The sequence below is a fragment of the Protopterus annectens genome, chromosome 10.part0 (genome assembly GCF_019279795.1).
Source record: "Protopterus annectens isolate FY-2018-M chromosome 10.part0, PAN1.0, whole genome shotgun sequence".
Classification (NCBI taxonomy): Eukaryota; Metazoa; Chordata; order Ceratodontiformes; family Protopteridae; genus Protopterus; species Protopterus annectens.
This window is the reverse complement of record NC_056744.1, coordinates 1,752,052,672-1,752,071,164: the sequence shown is the minus strand read 5'-3', so window position 1 is coordinate 1,752,071,164 and position 18,493 is coordinate 1,752,052,672. Positions and strand designations below refer to the sequence as shown.

General features: G+C 40.1%; 1 protein-coding gene across 1 annotated transcript in view; it reads left to right on the top strand.

The window, feature by feature from the left end:
• The window catches only part of RABEP2 (rabaptin, RAB GTPase binding effector protein 2), a 472,624-nt gene that overhangs the window by 352,513 nt on the left and 101,618 nt on the right, over positions 1-18,493 (top strand). The window contains exon 12 of the mRNA XM_044087055.1: positions 1,740-1,935. Within this exon, the coding sequence (XP_043942990.1) occupies positions 1,740-1,935 (196 nt within the window). The remainder of the gene's footprint in view (positions 1-1,739; positions 1,936-18,493) is intronic.

Below are 18,493 nucleotides of genomic sequence, written 5' to 3'. Positions count from 1 at the left end.
CAATACCAAACATGAAAACTTCAATTAACTCACAAAAAAGTCATGCTTGATGGATTTAACCTTACTATTCTTAAATGTTAATGGAGTAAACAATCCAAGGAAAAGATCCAATTTACTTAGATACTTGAAACTATATAAAATTCAGGCTGTATTTATTCAAGAATCCCATCTAAAATCAGATGATAACTTTAATTGGAATCCATTGGAATATATAAATCTATCTTGCTCATCATACAAGAAAAAACAAGAGGAGTTTAATACTTTGGAGGAAAAACGTCATAATTCCCCAAATTATAAGTATGAAGACAAAGAAGGTCTTATTTCAGTTGTAATAATAAGATTTAATAATAGAATATGGACACTTGTTAACACCTATTGGTTTCCTGGTATAGGGATAGGTACTGTTAGGAAACATTTAGAACTAATTAACAAAGTTCATAAGGGTATTTTGATTCTAGGGGGAGACTTCAGCTGTACTTTAGACATTTCTGAAACCTCGAATAAAAAGCACTTCTTTGTTACTTCTGTAGGAAAAGCTCTAGAAATTGGTGTGACAACCTAAATCTAATTGACACCTACAGTTATAAAGACCCTAACTCACTATCCTTTTCTCATAGAGATTGTAGATTTGGCACCCAAACCAGAATTGATAAACTTTATGTATCTGAAGATTTAAATATGAAAATAAGTTTTCTATAATCCCTTGTCCCTTTTCAGGTCATAATTCCCTTATTTTAAAACTTGAAATTGATTTTAAAAGGTTGATCTTCACAACAAGGATACCAGCATACATCACCAAACTACCACAATTCAAGCCATGGTTAGATCACGAAATTCAAAACTTTCTTGACATTAACCAATGAAATGATTTATGTTTGACAATTCTCCGGGATACACTAAAAGCTTACTTATTTGGTAAAATTCTAGCTTGGTTTAAAAATAAGACTAAAGAATGGGAATTGGAACTTCATAATATTCAAAATAAGCTTATAATTATAAATAAAGATAATTCACAACATCCAAAAACAAAAAAAAAAAAACAATTACAGACTTAAATAACAAATAGAATGAAATATTAACTGATAAAACAAATTTGGCATTCGAAAAACTAAAAATCAACTCACACTTGTCGACCAGACATCTGCATAATCTTTCAATGAGAGTTAAAAAAAACAAGCCTCAGATAACAATATTACAACAATTATGCATGAAAGTAGAAATAATAAAATGATATCAGACATTAGTGATATTCTTGAAGCCCTTAAATATCATTACTCTGACCACCAACTGAATAATTCAGCACAATTTCAACATATAGATGTAGATAAAAGTTTACTTAAAATAAATAAAATTCCAGATAATCTAAAATCTGAGATTTTAAAACCGATTTCTCTTAAAGAAGTAGTTGATAAAATTAAAGAAAGCAAAAATAATAAAGCCCCCGGGATAGATGGAATTATAAAGGAACTGTATAAGTTATTTCCTCCCTCAGCTATCTCAATTTTCCATAAAGCCTTAAATGTAATTCATACCGATAATTTAATTCCTCCCTCTTAGAAATATTCTTTAATCACTCCTATATTAAAAGAAAATAAAGATCCAAAACAATGTAGTTCCTATAGACCAATGTCCTTGCTAAATAATGACTACAAGATATTTGTATCCATTCCTGTAAATAGAATTAAAAAATCCTTAACACATATTATAAATTCTGACCAGTCTGGTTTTATTTACAATAGGCACACTTACGATAATATTTTAAGAATACTGTCCCTTATCGACATTGTAAATAGGGACAGTCGAGAAGCTCTTCTAATAGCTCTCGATATTGAAAAAGTTGATACGCTGAAATGGGATTATCTCTTCAAAGCTTTTGATTTTCCATCTCATTTCATTACTTTGATAAAAAATCTATATAAAAATAATCTTGTGTATGTAAAACTAGGCCCTTTTACTTCAGAATCCATTCATATACTCAAAGGTACAAAGCAAGGCTGTCCTTTGTCGCCCATTTTATTCGCTCTTGAAATATAATTATTTCCTATTACATTACGCCAAAACACAAAAATTAAAGGTATAGACATTTATGATCAATTTAATTCCAAAATCATGCTCTTTGTGGACGATATACTTTTAACTCTGAGTGTCTCACAAGAATCTCTTAAAGAGTTTGATCTTCAGACTAAAAGGTTCTCTGATAGCTCAGGTTTACGTATAAGTGAATCTAAATCTAATTATATGCATTTAAATAAAAAACAAAATTCTTTCATAACTCCAGTCCATTTAATAGAAAAACAGGTCTCTTCTGTAAATTACCTAGAATTATTGTAGATGACAATCTTAATAACACTCTACAGATTATAAAAAAAGTCTTAAATACCATAAAACTACTCACTGACAAATGGAATAAATTATTCCTAAAGTTTGAGGATAGACTTCAATTAATAAAGATGGTATTATTATTACCAAGAATAAACTATATAGCTTAATCCATTCCATACTACCTAATAAAAAACTATTACAAGACATAAATAAAATTATTTAAAATTTTCTCTGGTTCCCTAAACGAAGCAGGATAGCCTGTGCTCACCATATCAGACCCTGGGAAATGGGAGGAATTAATTTTCCAGACTTAGAGACATATATTAAGGCTTCTATATTCAAAATAGTTTTCAACTGGATAGACCCAAACATTTAATCAGCTTGGAAATCCTTTCATATTTCTATTTTTTTAAATGAGAATAAACTCACAAAAAATACTCTTTCAAATGATCAAATAAATAAATTTTGGAAAATATTATGTCTAAATTTACAATTTAACGTTTCGAAACCCACCAACCCAGTGTTCATAAACTACATCTACAACTCATTAAGATCTTTCATAAGCTCAAACTTAGACATTAAGTTATGGTGGGAACTCTTAATTCCTTTCAAAATAACTAAAAACTTTCCCAACAAATTACATGAAAACATTATAAATAATTGGGAACTAAAAAATTTTACTTGTTGGCAAGATTGTATTAGGAACTCATCAGTCTTCAACATACAACAAATAATAAACACCTTTGATATTCCAAATTTGGATTGGCTTATACTTCAGAGCATTTTATTTCATGCTCAAGAGTTATACATAATAATGAATAATTCCTCCTTTAGTTCTGAACCAAAATTAATTTCCATTATCCAAGAAATGGTTTATAATCATAATTGGTCTAATTTAACCTCATTGCTCTATAAAAACTTAATAATCTACAAAGTTAATCCAAAACAAAACTTCTGGAACTTTATTACTAAAGGTCATCAGATTAACCTTTCCTCTGAAAACAAAATTAATTTATTGTAATCTATTAAATTAACTTCCAATCTACAAGCTTGGAAGATTTTTTCATGGAAATTCTTACACAGGGCATTTTGCACCTCCAATAGGATAGCTAAAATGGACTCTTTAAACAATTGTTTTGTTGGAGATGTTCTCAGAATTGTAATGCTGATTGGATTCATATATTTTTGAATGTATCAAAATTAAAAAATTCTGGGAGGAGATTGGAAATTTCCTTCAAGCTATTTTTTCAGATTCCTTCATACTAAGTCCATGATTTTTCTGAATGTAACTGAAACAAATGATCTGAAGTAGGAGAATTCATTTGTCAGAAACCTGTGGGTATGGATCCGATATCGAATCCGAACCGGCATGGTTTATCCAGCTATGGATCCGAGCTCCTAGCTCCTCCCCTCACCCATAATGCCCTGCTCTCCCTACATGACCTCAGATCTAGTTTGCCGCGCATGGTGAAGGCTGGGTCGTCAGAGCTCTGAAAGCTAAGTTTAATTATTGTTAAAAAAAGGGTTTAAAACTTTTAAAAATTTTTTAGTTGTGTGAAAGTTATAGGTTTCCCTTCAGTTTATATCTTTTTTTTTTAATTTAATATAGTTTTTACCCTCCCCTCGCTGGTTCGTAGTTGGTGTGTGTGTGTATGTTTCTTTTTGGGACCTTGTGTGACTGTTTTAGTTATTTTATTGTTTAAAAAAAAAAAAAAAAAAATAGTTATGTCTGAGGCCCCAAAGGCTATTTTTTCAAAGTGCTCCGAGTGTGGCCATAAGCTTTCCTCTGCTGATGGCCACACTCGGTGCATTCGATGCCTTGGGGTTGAACACCTCACTTCAGGGTGTGCAATCTGTGCAGGGTTCAACCCCAGGGCATTGAAGGAGCGGAGGTCGAAGCTGGTCTTGGCGGGACTCTTGCCCCCAGACTCGGCTTCGGCCCCGCCTCCTTGGTGGTCACTGCTTCGGCAGTCCCTGCCTTGCCTGCTCCCCCTCCTCCACCCGGGATTCAAACTCCCGCCAAAGGGTCGGAGGAGAGGGAAGCCAGGAAAAAGGACCGGAGAGAGAAAAGCGGCGGGCCGAGACCTCCGTTTCGGCCCTGCTGGCTAAGCGGGCTTCTCCTCCGGCCTCTATGGCTGCTGGCTCTCCCCCTCCTCGGCTCCGGTCCCCGTGCTTTTCACCGGAGCCTGAGGATGAGGAGACCCGACCTCCTTCGAGGCTATCGAGGTGGCACTCAAGGCCTATCTCGGTAGCCTAGTCGAGGTCTACTTACAGCCTCTCCGATGCTGATCTGGACCGGATGATGCGAAGGTTCATCCAGGCCCAGATGCAGATGGGAGTGCTCCTGCCTCCCCCCCCCCCTGGGGGGGAGCTCGATCCCCTTTTTTAAGCCCATTGCTCCTTCTCCGACCCACTGCCTGGGTTCGGAGCGCCCGGAGCCGGGCAGCCTCGGAGCCACGGGTGGGTCGGCGCTGACAGTACTGGGTAATTCGGATCCGACCCTGCCCTCGAGTCTGTCGGATCCGACCTCTCGGAGCCTTGGCCCGAGCTTCGGATCCGAGGGACTCAGTGTGCCTTCGGCGCCGTCCTTGTCGGAGCACACTGGTCCCTCGGATCCGAGGGGCTCGGCGCCGACTCCGATCCGCTCATCGGATCTGAGGGGGAGCCGACTTTCGGATCCTATTGTCGAGGCTGGCTCCCCCTCGGCTTTTGATGTAGTGGAGAGGGCTCTGTTGAGGGCATCCGGACCCCCGGCACTTGCTTCGGCTCCGTCCCGCACTCCATCTGCTTTGGGCCAGGCTTCCATCACCCAGCCACTGGGACAGCCCGCTTCACTGCCCCAAGCAGTTCCTGTGGTTCTGGATATTGCTGGTGAGGGCTCCTCACTATACTAGCAATTGCTAGAAAATGTATTACAAGAAAATGGAAAACTTCATCTGAACTCAACTTTCAAGAATTTATGACTCTACTAGAAGAAACAATACATATGGAAACAAAGGTAAAGGAAACAAGAATCTTCCCTAATAGATGGATCAACAATCCTTGGAAGAAAGGTTTTTCTCTCATTGAGACTTTAAGGATCTCCACATCTTCTTGTACTTGGAGAAATTACATTGATGGTTTTGTTGTGTGTGACTACCTCTTTCTAACTCTTAAGTTATTCTCATTTTGTTTCTCATATAGGCCATATGTACATATTGTATATAGTTTGTCTTTTGTTTCATTTGTATTCTAGTAGAAATTATGTTTTGTCTTTTTGAAAATCAATAAAGTATTTGGAAAAAAAAAAGAAACGTGGTTTAAGGCTCCAGAGAGCAACTCAGCTCAGCACTACCAGGCCAGGCTACAACTCATACCATACATTTTGGCCACAGAACCCGGACCGAATTACAAAAGGTGGGGGGGGGGTATCCATATTCATCAAGGATACCCACACCTCCAGGTTAGTGGCACAGCACGATGCTTCAGAGATTATCCATGTGCATCTAACAACGGGCAAAACTGCAATTCAAATTGTAGCTTGCTACAGATCACCCACCATGTCCCAGTACCCCCATTCCGCATTTCTGAAAACACTGTGTAACATAAAGGTCCTACCAAATACCCTAATATTGGGTGATTTCAACTACCCAAACATTAACTGGGAGAACTACTCAAGTACTAACTCCCTTGCCCAACATTTCCTAGAATTTATAAACTCAAATGCCCTGGAACAACTAGTCAACACTCCCACCACAGGTGACAACATATTGGACCTGGTCATCACCAACATAGGTGACCGATGTTCTACACTGAAGGCCAACCCCTCGCTGGTTAGATCTGATCATAAACAAATCACTTTGGATATCCACATTCCTCCCCCACCCCCTGACAAGGAAACCGCCATGAAAAACTTTTCAAAAGCAAACTTCACGTTACTGAAGACAGAGGTGGAAAGTTTCAAAGCCCCCATGCTAAAGGATAACGCTGTCCAACCTGCAAAATCCTTTACTAATGCATTCTATGGGTACCTACAAGAATGTATGGATCGTGCTATCCCAAGCAAAATCAAGACTCACTTCTCTAAGAAAAGGAAACCAGTCTGGTGGACCCTTGCCATAAACAAGCTATACAGTAGAAGGAGGAAACTAGTACAGAAAAGAGTAAAATCCCAAGAAGGGAAGACATCCCTGATCAGTATCAGCAAGAAACTACGATCCCTCCAAGGCAAGCTTTGAAAGAAAACTTGCCAGGGACTCCGAAGATAACCACAAAGCATTCTTTAGCTATGTCAGGAATCTAAGTGGCAATGCTCCAATCTGTTCGGAGTTAGTGCAGAATGGCACAAATGCACTGAACCATCTGATATTGCCAACATCCTGGCAGACCGGTTCAGTGCAAACTTCACCCCCCTCTCACCCCCAAAAGGGCCCATAACCATACCAGAAGAATGTAGAGCCCCTGGAATCACAGACACTCAGGTTAAAATAGGCCTCTCCAAAGTAAAAAAACACAGCATCAGTGGGACCAGACGGTGTCCCAGGCTGCGTTCTACACGAGCTCAAAGACGAACTAACCCCTCATCTAAACACAGTGTTCAAACTCAGCCTCTCCACAGGCTACATACCCATAGAGTGGTGCACAGCAACGGTTATTCCGCTCCACAAAGGTGGAGCCACAACAGACCCCTGGAACTATCGCCCTATAAGCCTAACTAGCTTGGTCTGCAAGGCTATGGAGCGCATCATCATGGAACTCATTACCAGAGACATTGGGAACCTCCAAACACTGGACCCTACCCAGTTCGGCTTTGTTAAAGGCAGATCATGCCTCCTAAGCCTGGTGGACTTCTTTGAGGCAGTTACCAAGGCTATAGACGAGGGAAAAGTGGTACACACAGCCTACCTAGACCTCGCAAAGGCCTTCAACACCATTCCCCATTCTGGTATTATAGACAAGCTCACCAGCCTGAACATAAACCCCTGTGTTACAAGATGGGTTGCCAGTTAGCTCACGGACAGAACCCACATGGTGAGAGTTGCTGGAGCTTGGTCTGACTCTAAACCGGTTAAAAGTGGCGTTCCCCAGGGCTCAGTCCTAGGACCCCTCATGTTCAGCATGTACTTCTCAGAGGTACAGACAAGCACAGGAGGACTATGGCTGCCAAAGTTCACAGACGACTGCAAACTAGGGTCAGTAATTGACTCACCAGCTGACACAGACATCCTCCAAAAGGGTCTCACTGAGATGGATACCTGGTGTCAAAATCATGGCCTCAAGCTAAATGCCAAAAAGTGCATAGTTATTCCCTTTGGAAATAAAGTACCCACAAACTACTACATAGGTGGTAGTCCCCTAAATATGGAAAACGTAAGAAGGGATCTGGGGAACCAAGTAGATAGTAATCTCTCCTTTGCTAATCACATTGCCAAAGTGGTTAGAAAATCCTTCTGTGTGGCCCACCTAATCACAAAAGGGTTTGCATCCAGATCAAAAGAGGTCATTGTGCACCTATACTCATCACTCATCAGACCCATCATATAGAGTACAACACCCCATTTGGGATATACCTTACAAGACACCTGCAACAGCTGGAAAGACCACAGAAGTACCTCACCAAGAGGATCACTGGCCTCAAACAGATGCCCTGTGCAGCTCGACTCCACCTGTATTCGGTTGCATACCGCCTGCTCAGAGGTGATCTCTGCTTGACATACAAGGCCATGTCCACCCCAGAATTGATGGACATGCTGCACTTTAAGAAAACCTTATCCCCTCGAGCCACATGCTCTAGGGATCTAAACCTCACCACAACAATAAATTGGACGTGCTGGAGGGATAGATTCCTGTCCCAGAGACTCCCATGCTTTGGAGCAGGATTCCAATCTACATTAGGCAGAGCTCCTCGCTAGCACTCTTCAAGAGAAACCTTGACGAGTGTATGGGAAACAGAAAGTTTACTCCGGGGATCACTTCAGTGGCTGTGCTGGATAGAGGCACAGGGAACTAATCTAAGGGAGCGGCGAAAGTCGACACATTCTGGCTAGGCTTATAAATGCCTTCGGGCAGATAGCCTACTACCTACCTATGAACCTGTGTGTGTGTGTGTGTGTGTGTGTGTGTATGTATGTATGTGTGTATATATATATATATATATATATATATATATATATATATATGTGTATATATATATATATATATATATATATATATATATATATATATATCTGGAGCATTTCTCCCCGGGCCTCTGCTCTGAAAACAGGATCTGTGGAACCTAGTCAGACTTTCCCAGTCAACAAATGTTAATTAAAAAAAAAATATATATATATGTATGTGTATATATATATATATATATATATATATATATATATATATATGTGTGTGTGTGTGTGTGTGTGTGTGTGTGTGTGTGTATATATATATATATATATATATATATATATATACATATATATATATATATATTTTTTTAGAGAATATTTTAACCTTTAAGAGTACTTGTATTTATTTGGTGACACTGTGGCCGCTTTTGAAAGCCTTGCTGTATTGGTCAAACACTACCATTTTTATTAGTATTAATGGTTTACTATCAGTTTGTCAATCGCAACTTGTACGATTTACAAAATGTCGAGAGAGCCGTATGTCGACTCAAAACATCTACACAAAAAAATGTCGGAACTTACATCAACGAATGCAATACAGCATTTGCTGTTGTGAATTCCGACATTCCAAGCCAGATCGCACTATAGTGGGGATCAGGAAATGTACCCTTACCCTAACTGTAGTGCGATCTCGGAGTTTGTATATATAAGTAGGGGGGTGCAGGGGGCTTGCCCCCCCTGCAAACATGTAATGTAGTGTGGCAACTTTGACAGGCAGACAGTCTGGGATTCTGCTTCTTGTTCGAAATTTTCGGACATCTGGTTTGACATTTACATTAGTCGATGTGCAAACTCACATTTCGGTTCGACAACATGACTATTCGACTGTGTTACAGTCGACAAATTGATAGTAAACCATATTAATTTTACTCAGTATAATTGGGTACCCTTGTGAGAGTTTTAGCTTAGAGTAGCTGGCTTTGGAGTGTTCTATTGGCAATGCCTACCTTATAGTCTGGGCAGAGCGGACTTGGCTAGTAAATCTGTGCCAACCTTTCCCGTGTGTGTGTGTGTGTGTGTGTGTGTGTGTGTGTGTGTGTGTGTGTGAGAGTGAAAATCAGATCTCAAAAGAGTGTCTCTATCAGCTGTTTGGAACAGGGACACAGAATACTGGTTTCAGAGAGAGTGGTGGAGGACTTGGCTTGGAACATTCAGTTGAAGACTGAATTTTTCAGCTATGTCAGTAGGGAGTCTTATTTAGAGCCTGGATAAAGAGAGTGGAAACCCAGCCCCAGGACAGGAGTGTGTTCCCTGTTTGCTGTTAAGGGCAGTTGTGCTTAGTGCAAAGAGCTGCATCTGGAAATACTGTATGTATCTATTTCTGTTTTAAGGGAACGTCCCTCATCGGTGTCTGTGGTGAGGATTGACACTCCTTGATCACTAGCCCAGAGGAGAGACGTCACAGTTAATTTTAGGGCATGTGTAACTAGTTTTTAGAGCATTTAATAACTTGTCCTGTTCATAGCGGCATTTCAAGATTACCTCTTGCTTTCACTGGTTTCTTAGAGTTTTAGATGTCCTAGCCGTATTAGGCATACATTTTGAAATGTACTGCTTCATTCCTAGGTACATCTGTAAAACTGTTCATCTTTTAACTGTGGCATTTCCATTTTTGATCTGACCTTTCCTATATCAGACAAGTCCCTCTGACATAAGAATACATTTATTTCAGACTTGATCAGCTTATTTTTATATGAAATTGCATCATCTTATTCTGTTTAACAAGTCATATTTATCTTTTGCCTTATGTTCACTAATAGCTCATGAGTTAAAAGCTCCCTGTAAGTCTTCAATTCCTGCAAATTTCTGTTGTTGAGAGCTACTGTTGCTTTCCTTGGAGCATGTGTCACTGGAGTAGCATCACAATTTACTTACATGTGATGTTCTGTCAGATTTCCTTTGCCTGTAACTCGGTCGTCTTAGTTGTTAAGGGCATCATTGCCATGGCTATGCACAGTATCTTGAGATGTCTTTGTGACTCTGTGACTGATGTTGTACACTTATATTATTTGATTTCTTGATTTAATTCATTTAGTCAGTCCTAGCTTTTTGTGGTGTGCCCATTTGCAAGGCTGTAGTTGCATTCCTCAGTCAGTCCTAGCTTCTCACAAATCAAATTACTGCAAATATTCTTTTCTTCATTAAATTGTATGTTTAAAAGAAGATCTTTTAGTTCTTTTCTTTTTTTCTTATTCATATGTCTGGAACTTTTGTCCCAGTGCTATCGAATGTGTTAACAATATATGCACACTTTTTTTGTGCTGTGCCCATTCTTAGGGCTGTAATTGCATTCCTCAGAATAACTAACAAAACTGAGGGTGTTGATTTAAGAAAACGTATACCCAATCCTAGTCACCTTAGACTATTCCGCCTATTCTGTGGTAAACTAATCTTTGAGTCAGATGTGTAAAGCATCAGTAATGGAGAGGTACAGCCCTCCACAGTGGCAGATTCTTTAAAGTTATAAATTCATATTTCAAAATGTTTGCTTTTTGTTTGTTATTCCAGTTTACCTTTTCAGGCTGGGTCTTGCAGTTCCAGTAGGGAGTTTCATTTTAATGCATTTCAACTCCATTGCTTCTGAAGTATTTAATACCCTGCACTTGTGTCTAATTTAAATTCAACCATTAAGTTATCAATTCTTAAGATGTCTTCCTAACGTTTTTACTGACTTGTATTCTTGTCGTGCTTTAGCTGCCCTACTACATTACTTATAAATGTTGACTACACCATATTTTCTGTATATTCCTTTTTGATTACATTATTATTATTGGATTGCATTTTCAGCTCTGTTTTTCTTATTTGTTACTGCTATAATGTTATTTTTTATTTTTTCATTTTTACTTTTTATTTTATTTACATTTCAGCTTACACACAGTTTAAGTTTTTAACTGTGGTTGAGATTTCACTTGCTTTGTATATATCTACTGCTTTAAAGCTAGGTTGTTCTTCTTCTTTCGGCTTTTCCCGGTTAGGGGTCGCCACAGCGGAACTCCGGTCCACTAATGATTGGCAGTAGATTTTTACGGGTCCGAGGTGCCAGCCCGACACCCAACCTTCAACAAAGGCACATCCATTCACATATGTCTTTCGAACGCCACTCGACCACGGGGAGGACATGCAGACTCCACAGAGAAGGCGCTGCAGCCAAGAATTGAATGGGAGAACCTCTTGCTGTGAGGCAACAGCGCTACCGCTGCACCATCACTTTAAAGCTAGGTATGTTTCTCTTAAATGCCTTCCCCTTATTTGATAATTTCTTAACCATAAACTGTCCTCTCTATTAGTAAAGAACCATACAACTCACAAAATTCACAATGTTTGCGTCTATTCTTTAGCTCAGTAACCTATAACAGTACGTAGTCTACACAGGACGTTGTGCCCTTGTGAAGAACATATGGAAAAGACCTGGCATATTCTTTCAAGATTTGCAGTAATTGTTAAACTTATAATTGTTGCAGTAATTTTTTTTTTATTTTCAAGAAAAGTGCAGTAGTTAAACACCTTTAAGACTTCTCTTCCCCAGTAGCATGCTATTCCATTGACATTGAGAAGTAAATCTAAGTCCCGGATCCAAACTTTCCGATTTTCTTCTAAAAATTCATTGCAGCAAGAGAATTTACGGTGGATACATTCTATTTCCATACACACAGATTTTGAAACAAATGTATTTTTCACTTTTTCAGTTTTATTTTACCACTTTTAATAACATGTACTTCTGGCTGTTTGTCAGAATGTACAGAAGGCAGTACAGACACTGGGAATGAGCTTCTAGCCACCTGAAGTTGTTTATTCAGTTAGAACTTAATCCAGAAGTAATAAGTATAATCTGGCATGCATTAGCATTTAAAGGTGTGCATGCCTGTACTACAGCAGGGTTGCCAGACGTCCCTATTTGAGGGGGACTGTCCCGAGATCAGCAGCCAGATCCCGAGTCCTGCACTGCCAGTTAAAATCCTGGTTGAAACACCCTCTGCTTTCTGTTTTTTTGATTAGCCCGTGTACCGGCATATGGGATAATTAAAAATATGTAAACATGGAACTACTTGTGTTTAATGCGGAACTGCGATGTTCCGCATTAAAGACACTTTTTTTATTGTCCCTACCTGGCCCGTCGGAAATCTGGCAACCCTGACTACAGGAAATGTAAATACAGAGTCAGATGAAGTGTAGCACATGACATGCATGTTTTCTGTAGTAAGGCATTAGTATTTCAAGTTAGCCACATGACACTGATTGAAATGAAAAGGTCAGTTGTAAAGGCAGACCTATATGGGATAAAAGTGATAGGTGTGGCAGAAAGAAGTGCATGAAAAGGATAGTAGCGGTACAGTAATCCCAGGAGCCTGGAAGGAAAGCCCGAGGAGCTGGAAGTACTAATAACTGATACCGGAGCTAATATGCTCAACAGTACTTAGACATGAGCCTACAGTAAGAGAAGTTGGGACGTAATAGTCTTGGAAAGAAGGTAGTTTGGGAATCATAGTGTAGTAAAGGATAAAATGGATGTCTTTTTGTACAGTAAAAATTATTTGAGGGGGAGCTTTTAAAAGCAGAAGCAATGAGCTAGAGTGAAAATGGGAAGGAGAGGGTGGGGTGGCCAAAGGAGGATGAAGAGTAGGTGGAGCCTACTGTTGATTTCCTATCTGTAGACGTGCTAGGAGAAGAGGGGAAGAGTTTGTATTTAAATACCCTCTGCAGGCTGCAAAGTGAAGCTGCCAGTGATAATGAGTTGGTTTTAGGTAGTATTAGAAGATGGGCAAGAAAGTTAAGGGTAGGTATGATGAGGACCAGATCCATGGCAAGATGTTCTTTATAGTCAGAGTTACAGTACTGATTATTATCATGCAGAAGCCAGTGAACAGCCTGATTTCCAGAGTCTTTATATCATCACTAGTTTATGGAAGGCCGAGGACAATTGTGTCTGCATGTTAGGGTATAAGAAGGTCATCAATCAGCCCTCTCTTTAGTCCTAGTGTACAGTACACTCGCAGTCCATCAGTTGGCTGTTGTTTTGTTTGTTTGTTTTTTCGTGAGTTTCTTCTCTTCTCCAATCAGATAAGTATCCATTCGGGGATTTTCTTTTCCTGATTTAATGTTTAAAAAGGTTAATTGCTTGAAGTCTGGGAAGCAACTCCAACATAAAGTTTTTCATTATCTGTCTCTGTTCTGTTTCAGGCCTCAACACGACATCTCTGATTGTCCTAATTGTGCTAAAATTCCAAGTGAAAACCCTCAAATGCTGACCAAAGTCCTTACTGCTTATACGAAGTTCTCAGTTTCTGTTCCCACTGCATATTTGTAACCCCAGCATTATCAAAAAAAATGCAAAGGCAAAAAATTCAAAGAAAGACATCGAAGATGCAACTGATGTCTCAGACCATGCCACTAAGTCTACCAACAACTCATGTGAGGTGCCTTCACAGCTCCTTGGTCTGGTGGGTTCTAAGCCCACACCCTATGGCGCAACACCTATAGAGGTGTCCTTGCTTCCATGCCTACTGCTTGTGTATTCCACAGTATCAACATCGGTCAGGTTTGAGGTCTCTCTGCAGGCCATAGCTTATGACATTCTTGTCACAGTACTAAGGAAGACATTTAACTTCCTCAGCCTTGGAAACCCAGACCAACATTGTGGTTGACTGAGCACATCCTCTGGTTATGTTGACAAAATGGATACCTTGACTAAAAAGAACCATGAGCCTTCCTGTTCTGTCTCCTCAGCCCTCTGTCATTTTGGCTTAAACTGAAACCCAAGACTTCTTAAAAATAACCCAGGAGTTCATGACTTTATGAAATCCAGGGAATCCAACCACACCCAGACCACTACCCCTGAAGCCACCCTATCCAAGAGGCCTAGGGCGGTGGCCTTTCAAAAAGAGTCATAATCCAAAATTCTGAGGACAAAGAGGAATTATCCTAATCTGAGCACCTTCCAACCCAACCTTATCCAAACTCGGACTCTGATGATACCCTCTCATCTGCCTCTTCCCACAGGGTCTCTCTTTCAAGGATACCCTTTATAAAATGAAGGAGGCTTTAAATTGAGAAGGCAAACAATTCTGTCAACCTCAGGCTTACTGTAGGTAATTACTGAGTTTACCTTCACCAAGACCATTAGCTCTCCCCACAGTGCATGATGTGCTTGATGCTGTTTTTGAAGGCATCTCTTTACACCCAGATTCCCTGCCACCTGCATTTTACAGAGTGCTTTATTCATACAAGCACGTTTACAAAAACCCTAAAACAGGTCTCTCTGAGGTAGTTTCTGCTGAATCCACTATAAAGGGCTGCCAAAGGGTGCAACTAGGCATCTTCTGCCTAATGACAGGTAAAACAGACTTTTTTGCAGGTCACTGTGGACTGCTTCCAGAAGGTTGCTCTCATCCTAAAATTCTTCTACATCCAAATGTCACTTTCCGAGAGCCTTCTTAGACTCTGTGCAGCAAAAACAGCTTTCCATCCACAGGAAAAGTAGCTTTCCTGACAAACTACATGATCAGCTTGCTGGTAGAGCAGCAGATCTCAGCAAGAGAGTTTTTCAAGATCTTGGGATGCATGGCTTTTTAAATGCTCATGATCCCCCTTCCAAAGCTACACATGAGAAAACTACAAATGTTCCAAAAAAAAAAAAAACTCATGGAAGATGGAAGTAGCATTCTTATCTCTGGGAAACACTCCTGCTCTCCTTCCATACCTAAAAAAGGAGCTGCTCTGGTAAAAAAAATGGACAGAATCCAGTGCAGACTATTCTCTGCATGAGGTAGACAAGACCATCACCACAGACAGCTCAGACATAGCCTGGGGAGCTCATCTGGGGAGCATGAAGGTACAGACAGACAACAACAAATAGATGCTGAAGAGGGAGACTTTCCTGGACTTGCCCTTACAGTGGGGAATTCCGTCAATAGATTTTTTTGCCTGCCACCATAACAGACTTAGTTTTTGCTCCAGAATCCAGCAGGCAAGGACATGGAAAATAAAGGGGATTATGTTAACAAATTGACTTTTAAAGTAGGTGAATTTGATATGTTTAAAAAGTCAAACGTATCCCTTTTCGCTTAAACAGCAAATTGTTCTAAGATCGTGGTATAGTGGAGACCAGAAATATGCCTTTTTCCCAACTGTAGGGTCATCTCGGAGAGAGTGCAGGGGGTGTAGGGGAGGAGCTTGTCTGTCTGCTAAAATGCTGTTTTTGAGTTTTTACATGTGTTCCAACTTTTTAAATCGACAAGCATATGAGTTTGATCATATGAAATTTGACTGTTTAAAAAGTTAATCATATGACATAGATCCAAAATAGATTCATTCTGGTTTAAATGGATCGACCTATTCTGTATGCCTTTCGATCCTTACCCCTGATTCCCAGGGTACTGTCAGCATAGACAGGCCAAACATGATTCTCATTACCCTATACTGGCCAAGACAACACTGTGCTTCTCTCTCTTTGACCTACAGCAAAGGGAGATTCCACCCTTTTTCACAGGAGATAGACCTCCTCAACCAGGTCAAGAGCTCAATATTCCATCCTCACCTAAGACAACAGCCTAGAGGATTGTGTTTTAACACCAGAAATTGTCAGGTACTCCTCTGAGGTGCTAACCATCCTTAAGGAGGCAAGGAAAGCTACCACCAGAAAGTAATACTTAGCAAAATGGAAGAGATTCTCCATCTGGTGTCATAGCAAGAACACCAGCTTTATTCAGGCAGACATTTCAGTCCTGCAGTACCTTTCAGGTCTGTTCATCCAGGACCTTTGTTATTCTACCATTAAGGTGCATCTTTCTTCCATCTTAGCTTGCCTACCGTATTCCTCTCCCAATTACTATCACCCCCAACTGAAACTATTTCTAAAAGAGATCATTCACTTGAGGCCACCCAGATGGAGCCAGTTTCCTACCTGGGGTCTCAGTTACATGTTACAAATCTCACCCTGCCTCCCTTTGAACCAGCAACACCTGGCCCATTAAGGATGCTCACTTGGAAGACCACCTTACTGATTCCCATCACGTCTTCAAGGAAGGTATCTGAGCTTCCAGCCCTTATATGCAAAGAGTCTTTCACAGGGATAGGATAACCCTTGGAACTAATTAATCTTTCATGTCTAAGGATATCAGAACTTTCTGTAAACCAAGCTATCCACCTGTCAGTTTTCTTTCCAAATTCTCAGAACAAAGTGGAGCAAATCCTTCATTCCCTGGATGTACACAATCATTTTCTACTTAGGTCAAAAATCCCAAGTAGAGCAGACCAACTTTTGGTTGCTTTCATAGAGGGGAAAGAGGGCAAACCTGTATGCAAATGAACCTTATCCAAATGGTTAGCCATTTGCATCAGGTTCTGTTACACTCACCGTGGACAAATCCCATTCCACCAGGCAATGAGCGGCCTTTCTCATAGGAGTTCCTGTACAACCTGTCCTACAAGCTGCCACCTGGAACTGTGCACACCTTTACAAAACACTAACATTTGGGCATTAACTCAAGAGATAGAGCAGGGGTTGCTACAGCCATCCGGCAAAACTAAGGGCTAACAGCATCTCCTCCCACCCTTCGTGTAGCTTTGGGAGTCCTAAGAATCAGTGCTGCAACATTGACTACAAAGAACATATTACAGGTGTCTCACAATTAACGTAATTGGAGATGTTCAAGTAGATCAGTGCTGCAGTATGTTCCCACTGTCCAACCCGTCTGTCTGCTGATCCTTTCCTTTCCCCTTTGCCAGGTACAGGGGAGAGAGGAGATTCCTGCAGATCTTCATCATCCCCTCTCCCCCTTACTTGTATATTACTACCCAAGCTAACCCTGACACCTGTAGATGGTATTGACTGACAAACCTTCTTAAATCCTGACATCCAGACTCCATTTGGCTAGGAATGATGTAAAGACTTCAGAAATCGGGCTGCTTGTAGGTTTCTACATGGCAGGAAGACCCAAGAATCCGTATTTCATCACTCATCTACTCGAACATCTAAAAGTATAGTAAGTGGGACACAACTGTACTTTATTGAGCTTAGTTTCTTTTTGCCACATTTACATTTAGAGTACAGTATTGTCAGTTTTTATGAAAAAAAAAAAATTTACAGGTACAAGCTCCTCTGCATCCTCACACCACTATAACACTCTGTATGTATGGTCTTTGACATTGCTCAGCTTTGTAGGATAACTTTCCCTGACCTTACAGTTAATATAAAAATTACATGCAACAAAATGAGACTTTTTTTTTAGTTTGATATTATGAAGCTCAAAGAAATTTAAACTTATTCATTTTCAGGTTCCCAGTGGGGACCTTGGTCTTTTTGATGTTAATTGAATCATTCCATTGTCTATGATAGGGAAAGAAACTAGGGTACAAAAAACATCGAACATAGAAGGCTTTGAACAGACGGTAGTACATAGAAGCAGGAAAGTCTAGTTCTCTGCATAATGAATATAGTGAGGCATCTACAGGTTAGGGCTCTACTCCTAAAAGGCAGCCATGTAATGAGTTTAATCCTATTTATCCTATCTGTTCAATTTGACTGACTAGGTATTGGGTTGCGTGTAGTATGTGAGCCAGCAAAATTATTGATTCAGCCTCAAGTTCCTTTAATTTTTTTGTCCTACCAATAATGCACCTCTGAAACTTACCTAAATCTTGTTTAACTATTCAGAGTTTGGACGTGGTCTCACAAGCTGCTAAGTGCTCCACCTCATATTTTTTCATTTAGCTATTTCATGTCCGATAAGTACATACATATATTTATATGGATGCCGGGCATTGATCAAATGGACAGTGTACCGATTCCCAGCAGATTGATGTTGTAATGTTGATGTCACAAATATCGACATGCTCCAGGGATTTCCCTGGAGCAAACAAAACCCAGCGGCAAATGTTTTTGAAAGGGGGCAGTACTCCCTTGCACCCCCTGTTAATTGCATGTACTAACTCCAAAATCAAACAGTGTCATCCTCAGGGAAAGAAAATATTTAGCAACCCAGAAATTGTTGATCTCGCACATCTGTCAGCCACATATCTGCGTGGACCAA